At 36.6% G+C, this 15,468-nt stretch overlaps 1 protein-coding gene across 4 annotated transcripts in view; it reads right to left on the bottom strand.

The window, feature by feature from the left end:
• LOC131157916 (dicer-like protein 4) overlaps positions 1 to 15,468 on the bottom strand; it is a 190,065-nt gene that overhangs the window by 131,424 nt on the left and 43,173 nt on the right. For 3 of the 4 annotated variants that reach the window (XM_058112378.1, XM_058112379.1, XM_058112381.1), the window contains exons 7-9: positions 7,408 to 7,551; positions 7,189 to 7,317; positions 1,019 to 1,157 (exon numbers count right to left, since the gene is read on the bottom strand). In XM_058112378.1, coding sequence (XP_057968361.1) covers positions 1,019 to 1,157; positions 7,189 to 7,317; positions 7,408 to 7,551 — 412 coding nt within the window. The remainder of the gene's footprint in view (positions 1 to 1,018; positions 1,158 to 7,188; positions 7,318 to 7,407; positions 7,552 to 15,468) is intronic. The other variant, XM_058112380.1, reaches the window with a different exon arrangement.

Below are 15,468 nucleotides of genomic sequence, written 5' to 3'. Positions count from 1 at the left end.
GGTTCGGCAAGGTTGCCTACGTCCACGGAGCATGCACCTGGAGTAAAATCCACTATGAAACGATGGCAGTACAAGATCTGATCAGTCTCTCCCCGATCCCAGATCCCCTGTACACCCCTTCACCTTCAACTCGTTGAAGAAAAGTTCTACCTAGAGAGAACCTCTCTCTAGCTCTTCTTGCACAAAATGACAAGCAATACGTATATTTTCTCATGGCTTACAAACATATATATGACACCACACAACCGTTGGGAGATAAATAAAGTACCCTCTCATAGCACCTGTTTAGTATTAACTAATTCACTTCTAACAAAAACCATGAGTCTAGATGCCAATACACTATGTAAGACAAGTGAACATTCACACATGAAGGGGGCAGGATAGGGAGCCCATCAATGGTTGAGAGTGGTCATTGGTGGGAGTGGCTACCAGCGGCTATAGCTCTGTGGAAACAGTAGTTGCTAGGCCATGACAACAATCAATGCAAGATCCTATGTCCTCACACATGGGATAAATCCTAATAACTTAAACAAAATCTCACTCGTATCATTCTAGGCCTAATATACTTTGGAATCATTCCAATAAAATAACGAGACTCAATTAAACTAAATCGTACTTTTATAGTACCTAAATACATAAGATCTTCTAATTTATGACCTAATAGAAATAACACTTAGGAAATATCGCAAAAATACGAAGGGAGAATTACAAACGACTCAAAACTAAAAAATTGACTCCAAATGCTTTATTTCTCACACATCCGTGACCTTTTGACATTCTCCATCACCTTCAAAGTGACCCCATCTCACACACGAAAAGATGAAGGTACTGAACTTGAGCAGATCCACAATACAAACAAAATGAGCTACACTGTAACAAACATATGAAGAGCAAACATATATCACAAGATTTGGACTTAGGACCTACTTTGGCAAAATAGGAACTGAACTCAACAATGTATATCAAGGAATCCAACAAGAAAGAAGGCTGCAATTAAAAAGCTTGGAACACAATATACCTCTCAAATAATCAGAAGTAAAGACTGAGGCCGCATGAGAAAGATATTCATCGCATACAGAGTCTTCATTGCAATATCCTTCCGCCTCTGTTAATTCATTAAGCTCGAAGCGGTCACCATTTAAAAGAATGGAACAAGCCTTAAACAAACAAGAAAGTGTAAGTTAAAATAGATCACTAATCTCCAATAGAGCACATCAGCATTCTACAAATGATAAGGAAAAAAAAAGACAAATACAACAATTCATAAAGAGGAAGCTAACAACTTCAAATACAAAAGTGGCAAAAAAAAAAAAAGTAAGAGGGGGGGGGGGGGGGGGAATACAATTACACTCCCTAAACTATGTCATCTGCTACAAATGTCCTCTGAAACTTTTAAAAGCAACACTTTTACACCCCCTAGACTATCAAAGGGGTAACAGAGTTAACATATGTTGACGAAAATAATAAAAATACCTTCATACTCTTCAGTTTTAATTTCACTCCATCTAACTAACAACTTCTCGACAGTAAAAATCAAACAACTAGAAGATTGTCAGAATTGTTGTAAAGTTTCAAATATTATTTATATTCACTACGTACAACTGTCACTTTTAGAAGTTCAAGGGTGCATATATAGCAGACGGTATAGTTTAAGGGGTACAAGTGTATTTTTCCCAAAATAAAGAATAGTTACTCTCTGTAGTGAAGATGAAACACAAGCCAAAATGTGCACAGCAGCACAAGAGAAGAGAACTGGCAACCTTATTACAATTGGGAACATTCAAAAAATTCGAGACATGTAGGCAATGATAAAATAATCATACAACCTAAACAACTATTTCTTAACCTCCAATAGTTGCCTTAAATTTTAGTGAAGAGGAGGTCGCTAGTGAAAGATAAATCTAACAATTGCCTTAAATTTTGAGAAGTGATGCTAGGGGATTTTCTCTTGCACTAAGGCTTGGTTTTGTTGTTGTTGTTGTTGTAGTAGGAAGAGGGATCACCTAATTAATTGGGAGGCTGTTTGTAGGTTTAAGGCTAAGGTGGGCTTGAATCTTGGCAATTTAGTAGCCTAAAAACATTGCTCTAGTATACGCAGCATACCGCTATCCAACCAATCAGAGTTGAATATCTTCCTATCATCTTTGAAAGTTTGGTTAACCATGGTTTTAAGACTAGGACCAATTTTGACCCAGAAAAGGCACTGAGACATTTGAATTGACTGGACCGGAGGATCAAATTAGTTCTCGAAATTGTGATGTCATCATGACACACACACACACACATACACAATATATATATATATATATATAAGTTGGCGGTGGGATAATGATGTACAAAAAGTCATAAAGACAAAAAGAATTTGTTATAAAATGTGGCAAAAATGTAGAAACAGGGATAACTTTGAAAAATACAAGGAGACAAGAAAATATGCAAAAAAGGCCATTAGTGAAGCTAAATACAGATCATTTAATAGTTTGTATGATAGATTAGATACAAAAGAAGGGGAAAGAGATATATTTAAACTTTCTAAAGCTAGAGGAAAGAAGAGTAAGGACTTAGGAAATGTAAAATGTATAAAAAGTGATGATGATATTGTTTTGGTTAAGGACGAAGGCATTAAAGAAAAATGGCGAAGTTACTTTAGTAAGTTGTTTAATGAAAATCAAATAGAAGGCTTAAACTTAGAATTGTCAAATGAAGAAAAGACTAAAAATATGAGATTTATTCGCAAATTTAGAGTTAACGAAGTTAAGTTTGCACTAAAGAAGATGAAAAATGGGAAAGCTGTGGGACCAGATAACATCCCAATTGAAGTTTGGAAATGCTTAGGTGATAACAGAATTATATGGTTAACTAATTTATTTAATACAATTATAAAAACTAAGAAAATGCCAAATGAATGGAGGAAAAGCACTTTAATACCTATATGCAAAAATAAAGGAGATATCCAAAATTGTAATAACTATCGTGGAATTAAACTTATGAGTCATACGATGAAACTATGGAAAAGGATAGTAGAACAAAGATTAAGGTTGAAGGTCTCAAAAAATCAATTTGGTTTTATGCCTTGGAGATCTACCGCAGAAGCTTTATTGACCTTGAGAAAGCATAGGATAGGATACCTAGGAAAGTTCTATGGTGGGTTTTAGAAAAAAAGGGCATATATAGTAGGTATACTGATGTCATTAAGGATATGTACAATGGAGTAATGACTAGTGCAAGGACTATAGATGGAGAAACTAGAAAATTTCACCATAGGTGTACATCAAGGATCTGCTTTGAGTTCTTATCTTTTTACTTTAGTGATAAACCAATTGACTAAGAGTATTCAAAAAGAGGTTCCATGGTATATGTTGCTTACAGATGATATTGTATTAATTGATGAAACTAGGGATGGAGTAGAGCCCGAGTTAGAATTATGGAGAGAAGCTTTAGGATAAGTAAAAATAAGACAGAATATATGAAATGTAATTTTAGTAATAATAGGAGGAATATTGGAGATAAAGTTAAACTTGATGATGAAGAAATAAATAGCACTTGTAGATTTTGATACCTTGGATCTATTATGCAAGCTGAAGGAGAAATTGAAGATGATGTAATGCATAAAGTTAAAGCAAGTTAGGTAAAATGGAGAAGTGCTTCAAGTGTGCTCTGTGATCATAGAATAACCTTAAAATTGAAAGGGAGGTTTTATAAGATAGCTATAAGACTAGCTATGCTATATGGATCGGAATGTTGGGAGACGAAGAAACATAATATCTAAAAGGTAAAAGTTTCCAAGATGAGAATGCTTAGATGGATGAGTAGTATAACATTGAAAGATAAATTAACGAATGAACATATTCGCGGTAAGTTAGGTGCAACTCTTACAGAAGATAAGATAAGGGAGGGACGACTCAGATGATATGGACACTTGCAACGTAGGTCACATAGTACACCAGTCAAGAAGAGTGAGTTAGTTACTGTGGGGGGCAGTAGAAGGGGTAGCAGTAGACCTAAAATAACTAGAGAGGAGATAGTAAGGATTTAATATCCCTGAATCTGTCAAAAGAAATGGTCCATTATCGTATAAATTGGCGGCAAAGGATTCATATAGCCGACCCCACCTAGTGGAACTTAAGACTTGGTTTTGTTGTTATTGTTGTTGTGTATATATACATATATATATATATATATATATATAAAAGATACACACACTGCAACAATAATAGTATAAAAAACGGTGAACATAATCATTTATTAGTTATTTAGAGTCATAAATAACAATAAAATTTATATTAAAAAAATAATCTTAAATTTATTATTATTGGAAGAAAAGAATAGGGAGATCAAATAATATTTTATTGAACTTTACTTGAGTGTGTGAGTTCAGTATGTATAGTAATTATTACGAGTCAAACAAATTTAATGGAGGGCAAAAATGTTTAATTAAATTAATAAAGTTTCTTTATTTGGTTAGTGAGAAAGTGAGTTTGTATATATACTAACTACTGGCGTCAAACAAATTTTGAAAGAAGGTGAGATTGATTTAATTAATATATTTTATTTGGTGTGAATTTGTCTTTTTGGTGTGAGTTTCTCTTCTTTTCTTCTTATTGCCTCCATCTCTAACTTACAACACTTACGTTTTCGCTAAAATCTGTGCATCGTCTATCTTGAAAAATCAATTCACAAGTTGTTTTGGATATCAGCAAAAAATGTGCATGATATCTCATATCATTTGAAAATCAGTTGTGGTTGAAGCAAACTATTTACAAAAATAAAATGTGTGACAACTAGAAGCCTAAAAACCTAAGATAGGTACTCGCTCCTACTCTAACCTTTGTCTACTTCAAAACAGACAAACACTCGACGCAGAGTTGCAAGCATCGGAGCCCAGAGCCTTACTGCACTCTCAGCCTTAAAACAGGACAAAGGAAGATTGAGCAACAGATCTGGCTTGTGGGCTAAGTGGTAGTTGCAACAGCACATTGGTAGTGGCGTGGCTGATGCAGTTGTAGGGAAAGACGAACAGAGCTGAAAGGGAGAGGAATTGTCGAGGCTCCCAAGTTGAGAGGTTCAACTGGGAGGAGGAGCTCATCGTCAACAAGAAAATACAGTTGGGGAAGATGACGGAACCAGTGGTCCAGTCGTTGGGGTTCAACTGGAAGGAGGGGGGGTCTGAGCTTTCGGACCCTAGCCCTGAGTCTGACATAGAATATCTGTGCGAGAAGCTCATGAGGCAGCCTGTTGTCTCATTAGTCGGAGAATACTAGCCAGGATGGAGATACAGGCCATTCATCTCGTCTGGGGAGCTTGATGAAGATCTGGGCTTTTGGACCCTAGATCTGAGCATGATGGATTAAAATCTGGATCCAACGAGAACTACTGCAAGGGCAAACCAGTGGCCAGGTAGACGAGATCAGCTATTGCTGATTCTACAGTGTATGGGCAAACGACTCAGCCCCGCCGCATATCTCCAGTGAACCACTACAAATTTGTTGAGAGAGAGAGCATCACATGACTACAAGCCTACTAGATCATTGTTTGCTACACCAACAAAATGGAAGGCTATGATGATAAAGTTTTGTAAAACTGTAATATAGAACATCATGGGCATAAATGACCACAAGGAAGTATCAATTCAGTTGAGTGTGTCTTCTCTTCAAAGAAGCTCAGGTTCTAAATGTCTGGATACAATCTCCATAGAGCATAGAAAATGAAAATTTTCTGGAATGCCTTTCTTCAGAATATTTAAAAATTAAAGAACATCAAGATTCAAAGGATTATAAAGCAAATGAAGATATAAAAAGAAAGCATGTGATCATAAAGATTGAGGAGAAAAAAAAAAGGAACAACAACAACTCAATTAAAATAAGCTGTATAAGTAAAGAGCCTGCATTAGTTGAATACTCTTAGATTACCACTTTATCTAAAAGCTTAAGTTGTAAGGTTGTGGGCCAACAATGTAATCAAGCTTTAACACTCCCTGAACGTGCAGCCCAAATAACACGTGAAGAGATAAACACGTGATAAATAACACCCATTAGAGGAAATACAATTATTTTTAAATACCACAAAATAAACACGGGTAACAAGACTAGAACCAAAAATCTGTTGGTATCCAGCTCTAAAACCATGTAAGATTACCACTTTATTAAAAAGCTTAAGCTGTTAGGTTGTGGTCCAACAACGCATATCAAGCTTAAATAACCAAGCAAGAAGTCAAATACACAATGAATTCTAATTAGAGTTACCAAAAACGCCAACACCTAGCGAACCACATATTGGCACAAATTCTCGTCCCAAATGCAAATCTAACAATCCAAACTTTTCATTCAATATTTTTCAGGTAACATATTTTTTATTAGTTAATGTTACTGATCTTGTTGGTCTTTTAGCATGTGTTATTACTATGTTAGTAGGCATGAGTTGGTAAGGGTATTGTGGCCATTATTATGCACTTGATATATATTATAAATAGAGTGAGAGATCTATGATTGTAGTTCGGTCCTTCAATTCACCAAGTACTTCAACATGGTACTAGAGCAAGATCTGACCTAAAACCCTAGTGCATAGCCACCACCAAAAGCAAACCCTAAACCTCAAACCTGCTGCTTTAGAAGCATATGATATCTCTGCTCCTGATTGATGGGGAGTGTCGCTAACTATTTTGGTCTTTTAGCATGTGTTATTGCTGTGTTAGTAGGCATGAGTTAGTAAGGGCATTTTGGTCATTATCATGCAATTGATATATATTATAAATAGAGTGAGAGACCTATGATTTTGCTTAGGTCCTTCAATTCACCAAACTTCAACAGTTAAAGCGGACAATTCACATTACGATTTCATTTTCAGTCCTTAAATCTACTTTACGGAAGAAAATATCTTCTAGATTTGAGACACTTCAACATCCTCCCAAAATATACAAGTACCAACACATTTTTCATCACTATCCATGTTTTGGAGTGTTTGCTTACCACAATCTCATTCTTGTTCGATGAAAACATTGATTTGAACTATAGATAATATATGAGCTTTAATAAGCATACTTCATGGTATAATATTATAAACCAAAATTTTAAAAAGAATAGAATAGGAAAAAATGCAAATTAGAACAACAACGGAATAAATTGATTTCTGCGAGGAAAAAAATAACATGCAATCAGAAGAGAGGACAACAAATTGAATACCAGTAAAGATTACCTCTAGAGCACCCCAAAGGCCAAGGCTTTGCAGACAAAATATAACATGACAATGAAGTCTCAAAAGCATTCTTTTGCTGCTTTGGAGAACACCGTGATCATCAGTCTTCATACTGAGCATTGATGTACACTGAGTGAATCATAACAAAATAGGGAAAAGTGAAAGCCTGCTCAAATGAAAAGGCAAGTATAAGAGAAGACCAATGTCATAACCAAATACCTTACGTTTTATCTCCTCAAGTTTCATTTCATAAGGCATGTGAATGCAAGATCCATTGTTCATAAGAGGACCATATTGATACACTTTAACTTTAGGAGATACGACAAAGCTTTCCAACTCTTCCTTGTCTTCAACAGTATAAACCTATGCAAGGTAAAAAGGTTGAGAGAATGGCTACAGAAATTCTTTTTTTTTAATTAAAAATATATATATTGAGACATAGAAGGAGAGAGAGAGAGAGAGAGAGAGAGAGAGAACAGCCTCAGGGAGGTCACAAGTTCCTAAAAAAAAAAAAAAAGGTAAAAACAAAATAGGAACAAATAAAAAAAAATTAACATAAAAATTAACAAGAATCAACCAACAAAGCCCCACTGTAAACCCTACCCACAATAACTCACTGAACACTTCAAATTAGCTAATTGCCTCTAACCTTTCTTCACCTTTGTTTTACCACCATCTAGCAGAATTCGGTTTCCTTCACAGTCAGTCCACACATAAACCCAAACTATCCAGCAGATGCCAAGCTAGCAGATCCTTCCCAAAAATATCCTCTACGAGAGTGAGTAAAATACCATTCTAATCCATTTTCTTTGAATCCATATCCTCATTTTCAAAAATGCCAATCCCCTCCAATCCATTCCTGCCATTGGAGGTGGCAGCGCATTTGTTAAATCCCCAAGCATAACAGATGATTTAAAAACACACCCATTCTTTTCCCAAATCTTGTCCAAAAGCAGACCCCCATCACAATCAAAAGCACATAAGCCAACACTGTCAGTGTCTGAAGACATCCCTCCAGTTATAATTTTTCACTGCAAGTACTAACCTGCTCCCTCATATCACCCTTCAAAACAATTGGCTATTCCATTGTTGGAAAAGTGGAAGTATGGCTAAGAGGAGGATTGTAAGAAACCACTTGTGAAAAACTAATTTCCAAAAAAACTCCTTATCTGGAGCAGTACTGATAATGAGTATTGAATTGAAAAAGTACTAGTCATAAGTACTGTAAGGTTTTGTCTAAAAAAAAATTACTGATTATCAGTACTCATTGTTAGAAGGAAATATGTTATTTTAGTAATTAGGTCGTGTGAGTGGGGGTATTTTTGTCCTCAAACCTTTTCATTCTTATTAATATATAAGAGGCAGACCTGAAGCTGTAAGTAAGAGTTCCAGGAAGAACTGCCAACTGTTTCTTTTCTCCTTCTCTTCATCTCTGACCATGAGTTCTGTGTTTTCCTCAGTTTTCTAATTTATTTCATATTTACAACATGGTATAAGAGCAGTTCCTTTGAACATGATTCATCTGACCTAGTACAGCCCTCTCTTCCTCTCCTCTTTATTTTTCCTTTTTTCTTTTTTGCCCTAATTCTCCTCTCAGCCATGACACACTCTTTTTGGTGTTGTCTCGCTCATGGTAGTTCTCTCATGTAAAGACAGCACCCTACTGCTTCTTGCAGACTGCTGTTGCTGTTCCGATGTTTCTCCAACTGCTGGTCCAGTGTTGATGCTGTTATAATGTTCTAGCTGCTGTGGCTTATGCTTCTAGCTTCTGCCAGGTTGGTTTTGAAGCGTCCACACTGCTCTCTTTTAAGTGTGTGTGGTGCTTCATTGTGGTCTGCCCTGTTCTGTATGGTTTATAGTGTGGTCTTTTCTCTGCTCTGTGTGCTCAAAGCCAGACTTGGCAGAATTAGAGAGACTATTTATGCCTATGATTCCTCTTAGGATATTACTTCAGTTTTGTGGTTGTAGCTTCGTGCTGAAGTTCTGGAACTTTTAAGATTTGGAGTGCTGCTCTGTGCCTGTGTATGGTTGATGTCCTGTGCCTGTATATGCTGCCTGATTTTGCAGAGTTGTTGTGATATTCATTCCCTATACTGGTGTGTTCTGATTGTACTGTACAGAGGGTGTATTTTATGGCCTCTATAGAGAGAGCTTCAGCTGATAATCCTCAAACCACATGTTGTGCTCTCAGACAGTGTGTGCATATATCAATGCAAAAGGAAAGTCCAAGTATTTGTTGCATTCTCCTCCATCTCCAGACTCCAAGGATTATGAACATTGGATGAAAGGGGACATTGCTGGTGTGGTTGTGGAATATCATAGAGCCACAAATTGCTGTGAACATGATTTTCTATAGAACAGCGTAGGCAAGCCATGTGGGATGATCCTCTTGAAAGCTTCTCACAAGATAAAAAATCAAGCTCGTGTTTTTGACCTATATGAAAATTTATTCAAATATGACCAAGAAGGTCGGTCCATTAAGAGGCAAAGGATAAAGCTTATGGCTACCAAATTTTTGTCAAGGTTGAATCCTGATCTTCAACCCATTTTTCATCAGATTCTAGCTAGTGAATCCATACCATCCATGAATGAAGCATATGCTAGAATCCAACACATCACCAAAAATGGCTCTCAATTTTCTTCTCAAGCTTCTTCTTATGATAGTTAATACAATGTTAGCACTACCACCAACCGTGGAAAGGGAAGTGTTTAAGGACAAGGGTGGGGTTTGGGAAGCAGTAGCGGTAGATATAGTGTATCAAGATGAAGAGTTCAACATCGCAAGTCCCACACCTGTACACATTGTGGAAAAGAAAAGCATATTGTGGATCGTTGTTGTGATCTCTATGGAAAATCAACTGGGGCCAATAAGTCTCTTGCCAAGATCCCACCATGAAACTTCAAGTGCACCTGTCCACTCCACTAGGCAATAGAGTACATCATCTACTGTGCCCCGAGAAGAATATAACAATCTTGTCTACATGGTTCAACAACTCCAAACTTATTCTTCCACATCTAATGCTATTGTGGCCCATTTAGATGCAACTAGGCTTCTTGCCTCTTCATCCCTTCATCTTGGGTTATTGATTATCTTGTGTCCTCCCATATGACATTTAATTAGTTTATTTAAGTCCTTGAACCAACAATACATTCTAAAGTTACTCTTGTTTATAGTTCAGTTACACTAGTTTCTAGTTGTGGCAATATTCTTTTGATTCCTTCTATACCTTATTCCTTTGTGTTATATGTGGCAAAATTTCCCTTGAATTTGTTCACAATTAGTCAATTAACTAAATCTCATAATTGTATCCAAGATCTCCAAACGAAGAAGAGGATTGTTCGAGGGCTTGAGAAGGATGGATTCTACTATTTTGATGGTAATGGTAGTAGGTCATATTCTTGTCATACCGCGTCTACAATTTCTACTCAAGGTGTTTTGCTGGGTCATGGTGTATGCTGTTTGCAGATGATATTCTCTTAATTGATGAAACTAAGGGCGGAGCAGAATCTAAGTTAGAATATGAAGAGAAGTTGAAGAATCTAGAGGCTTTAGGATAAACAGAAATAAGATAGAATGCATGAAATGTAATTTTAATCATAGTAGGAGGAATACTGGAGAAAAAGTTAAACTTGATGGTTAAGATATCAATGGCACTAGCAAATTTCGATAACTTGGATTTATTACGCAAGCTGAAGGAGAAATTGAAGAAGATGTGATGCATAGAGTAAAGCAGGTTAGGTAAAATGAAGGAATGCTTCGAGCATGCTGTGTGAATGTATAGAACTCTTAAAATTAGAAGGCAAGTTCTATAGAATGACTGTAAGATCCAGCTACGCTATATGGATCAAAATGTTGGGCGACTAAGAGACAACATAGTCAAAAAGTAAACGTTACCGAGATGAGAATGCTAAGATAGATGAGTGGTAAAATACTAAAAGAAAAATTAGGGAATGAACATATTTACGATAAGTTAGGCACAGCTCCTATAGACGATATGATAAGAGAGGGACAGCTCAAATGGTTTGGGCACTTGAAATATAGGCTAAGTAGTGCGCTAGTGATGAAGACTGAGTTAGTTATTGTGAGGGGCAGTAGGAGTAGAGGTAGACCTAAAATAACTTGTAATAAGATAGTAAGGATTTATTACCCTTGAATTCGTCAAAGGAAATTGTCTATGATCACATAAACTGGCAGAAAAGTATTCATGTAGCCTAGTGGGACTTACGGCTTGGTTTTTTGTTGTTGTTTTGTTGGTGTTTCTCTTGATCAATGGCATGCTTGTTGGGTCATCCATCTCTTCACAACCTAGAACAAATTCATCCTGTGTTCAAGTTTGTTTCTCATTTTGAATGTTTTGGGTTTGAGTTGGGAGCTAGAAGAGTTGGGTACTTTAGACCAATTACATTTGTTACAAGCCTTTATAAAATCTTGTCCAAAGTCCTTGCTAATAGACTCAGAGTTGTGTTAGGGGAAACTATTACCTTGGCTCAGTGTGCTTTTATTCATGATTGACATATCTTAGATGAGGTGTTGGTGGCTAACGAGGTAGTAGTGGATGTGGAGAAAATGGGTAGAAAGGGTATTTATTTTAAATTGGACTTTGAGAAAGCAAATGACATGATCAACTAGGGCTTTTTGGATAAAGCAATGAGTTAGAAAGTTTTTGGCGATCCGTGGGGAGAGTGGATTAAGGGTTGTCTCACTTTGTCCCATATGTCTGTCATTAACAAAGGTCAACCCAGAGATTGGTTTAAGGCCTCCAGGGTCTTAGACAAGGGGATTCTCTATCCCCTTTCCTATTCGCCTTAGTTGTCAATACCTATAGTAGGTTGTTTTTTAATGCTCAAGCTAGAGGATCGATTAGAGACCTTTGTGTGTGGAGGGATGAAGTCAAGGTTTTGCACTTCAAATCAGCCAATGATACCCTGCTTTTGCTTGAGGAGAGTCTAGCAAAGTTTAGGAGAGCTATTTGTATCTTTGATCTTAATATCAATTTGTCTAAGAGTGGTTTAGTTGGAATTAACATGGACAAGAGGATTCTTTAGAACTTCAATTTGAGTGCAGGATGTGATTCCATTAACTCATCTATGCCTCCCCCTTGGAGGTAACCCCAACTGTGAAACCTTTTGGGAACCCTTCCTAGATAAAGTGGCTAGGAGATTGGAGGTACAAAATAGGCTTATTTTTCCCTTGGGGGTTTTGATACTCTTATTAGCGCTTCTCTCTTGAACATCTTGATTTATTATCTCTCCTAGTCCAGAGCCACCATTACAATGTCCAAATCCTTAGAGATGCTGAAAAGTGATTTCCTTTGGTCAAGTTTTAGGGAGGGTACGCATGACCATCTTGGTAGCTAGGACTTGGTTAGCAAACCTAAGTCTGAGGGGAGTTTGGGCATTAGGAATGTGGTAATAAAGAACATCTCTTTTATAGATAAATGGCTTTGGAGATTCCCTCTAGAAATGGGTCCCTTTAGCATAAGGTGATAAAGAGTAAGTATGGGATCAAACAGAATGGGTGGAAGACGAGGGGCAGAGGCATCATGTCTAACATGTCCCTGGAGATTTGTCTCTCATGTAGCCAGTCAGTTCTTTTCTCTTATTCGGCTCAAAATGGGTATTAGCAATAAATTCCACTACCGAAAAGATGTATGGGTGAGGGAGATTTTATTGGAACTAAAGGTTCCTCGTATTTTTAAGCTCTCTTCTCTTTGTAATGCTCCTAAAAGTTCCTTTACTTCTTCTTTGGGGGGGGGGGGGGGGGGTTCATTCTTCTTGGGATTTCCACTTCTTCAAGAATCCTGATGAAAGAGAGGTAGATGTGCTCACTACCCTTATTTTTGGACCAACACATTCCCCCTTTTAGTGGAGATGAGAGAGTGTGGGAGGGGGAATTCTTCGTGCATATTTATATCTTTTCTCTTACCTACTGAAAACCTATATCCCTAATCTTTTTCCTTGGTACCATCTTTTAAAGGGTTAAAGTGCCATGGAAGATTCGGGCTTTTGTTTGGACCATGCTCCTAGAAAGGATTAACAGAGATGATCTGCTTTAGAGGAAAGACCCTATATGGCTCCCAATCTTGATATGTGCTTCATATGTTGCGAAAATAGAGAGTCCAATGCCCATTTCTTTGCGCATTGCAAGGTGGCATTGCAACTTTGGAATGGCCTTTTCTCTTTATCTAGGGAAGAGTGGGTGGCTCTATGAAAAGTGAGAGACTTGCTTCAAGTTAACTTCAAGGGCTTTGGAAAGTACAAGAACAACAAATCTCTATGGCGTGCAATCATTTTCTCTATCCTTTGGACCTTGTGGATAGAAAGAAACGCGAGAATTTTAAAAAGTTGATAAACTTCCTCACGACTTTTGTGGGATTGAGTCATTTTCCTCGCTTCTTTGTGGGTGCACTCCTTGAGTTTCTTTAGGGATCTTCTGCTGTCTAACAGTATGAGAGGCTGGAAGGCAATTCTTTTGTAAAGGTTTTATGTTTAGAGTTGTATTCTGTTGCTCATATATTAGTACGTTCCTTGTTTATAGTTTTTCTATACCTTTTCTTGCTGGTTGGAGAGGACTCCTTGTCCTCCATACTATGTACTCCATTTTCAAGTTTTAATAAATTATTATCTTCTTTTTCTATGAAAAAAATTATGGTCTTAAACAGTCACCTCGAGCTTGGTTTGACAAGTTTAGTGCGGTGGTCTCTACATTTGACTTTATTCAGTGCTGCTCTAATCGTTCAATCTTTGTTTGCCAAAAAAGGAGACAAAAGTGGTACTTCTTGTGGTTTATCTTGACTACATCATCATTACTAGTACCGATCAAAGTGGGATTGTAGTTTTTAAGTATTGACTTCAAACTTATTTCAAATCAAGGACTTGGGAATTCTACATTACTTTCTTGGTATTGAGATCACATAGTGTAGGAATGGGTTGAACTAACCTGCAAAAACATACTTTGGACTTGCTAAATGAGACTAGTTTGTTCGGAGCTAAACCAGTTGATACTTCTACAAATCCTAACATGAAGTTGTCTTGGGATGTCGGACTGGAATTTGAAGACAAACATCAATACAGACAATTGGTTGGTAAGTTGATCTACATGACTGTCATTAGACTTGACGTATCTTTTGCAGTGGGGGTGGTGAGTCAATTTATGGAAAATCCCAAACAACCACATCGGGATGCTGTTTGTAGGATTTTGCGCAATATCAAAGGCTGTCCCAAAAAGAGGTCTGATATATAAAATTATAAATGCAAAAAAAAAAATTGTGAAATCATGGGATGCTCCAATGCAAATTGGGCTAACTCTGTTGATGATCAAAGGTTTACTTTAGGAAACTGTACATTTGTGGGAGGTATTCTTGTTACCTGCGTAGCAAGAAACAAACAACTGTAGCAAGATCTAGTGCTGAACTAGAATACTGAGCTATGGCTCACACTGTGAGTGAGTTGTGAGTGAGCTTATGTTGTTGCAATCTCTTATGTTAGAGATGGGATTCTCGAAAACAAAGCCAACAGGTATGTTTAACCAAGATGTCATTTATATTGCTCGCAATCTAGTATTTCATGATAGTACAAAGCACATTGAAGTTGACTGTCATTTCGTAAGGGATGCTGTGTTGAAGAAGGTAGTGAAGACTCCATTTGTGAAATTTGTGCATCAGTTGGGCAATGTTTTCACAAAGCCTTATTTAAGCCTGTCTAATGGTTGTAACTTGTAACAAGCTGGGGTTAGGTGATATTTATACACCTCTGTCTTGAAGGGGAGTGTAAGAAGGAAATATGTTATTTTAGTAATTAGATTGTGCGAGTGGAGGTATTTTTGTCCTTAAATCTTTTTATTCTTGTTAAGATAAAAGGCAGACCTGCAGCTGTACATAAGAGCTCCAAGAAAAACTGCCGATTGTTTCTTTTCCCCTTCTTCTTTTCTTCGATTCATCTCAAACCATGAGTTCTGTATTTTCAACATGTAATTAATATATTATAAAATAAAACAAAATAATATATGATTATTAAATAATGTTAACTTTTTTTATTTTTAATACTTTATATTTCAACATGTAACTAATATAGTATAATATAAAACGAAATAGAATATGATTATCAATTATGCTAACTTTTTTATTTAATACTTTCTAGTTAATATCTGTAATTAATATTTTTCATTTTCTATATTTTTTTGATAAAAAAAGAAGAGATTTCATTAAAAGGAGAAGAATTTACAAAGAGGACATCTCCCGTCAAACTTCTGGAATAAAAAAAGACTAGAAAAACAATGGA

Source organism: Malania oleifera, chromosome 6, assembly GCF_029873635.1.
Source record: "Malania oleifera isolate guangnan ecotype guangnan chromosome 6, ASM2987363v1, whole genome shotgun sequence".
In the NCBI taxonomy this organism is placed as follows: Eukaryota; Viridiplantae; Streptophyta; class Magnoliopsida; order Santalales; family Ximeniaceae; genus Malania; species Malania oleifera.
Note: the sequence above shows the minus strand (reverse complement) of the source record. Positions and strands in the feature narration are given on the sequence as shown.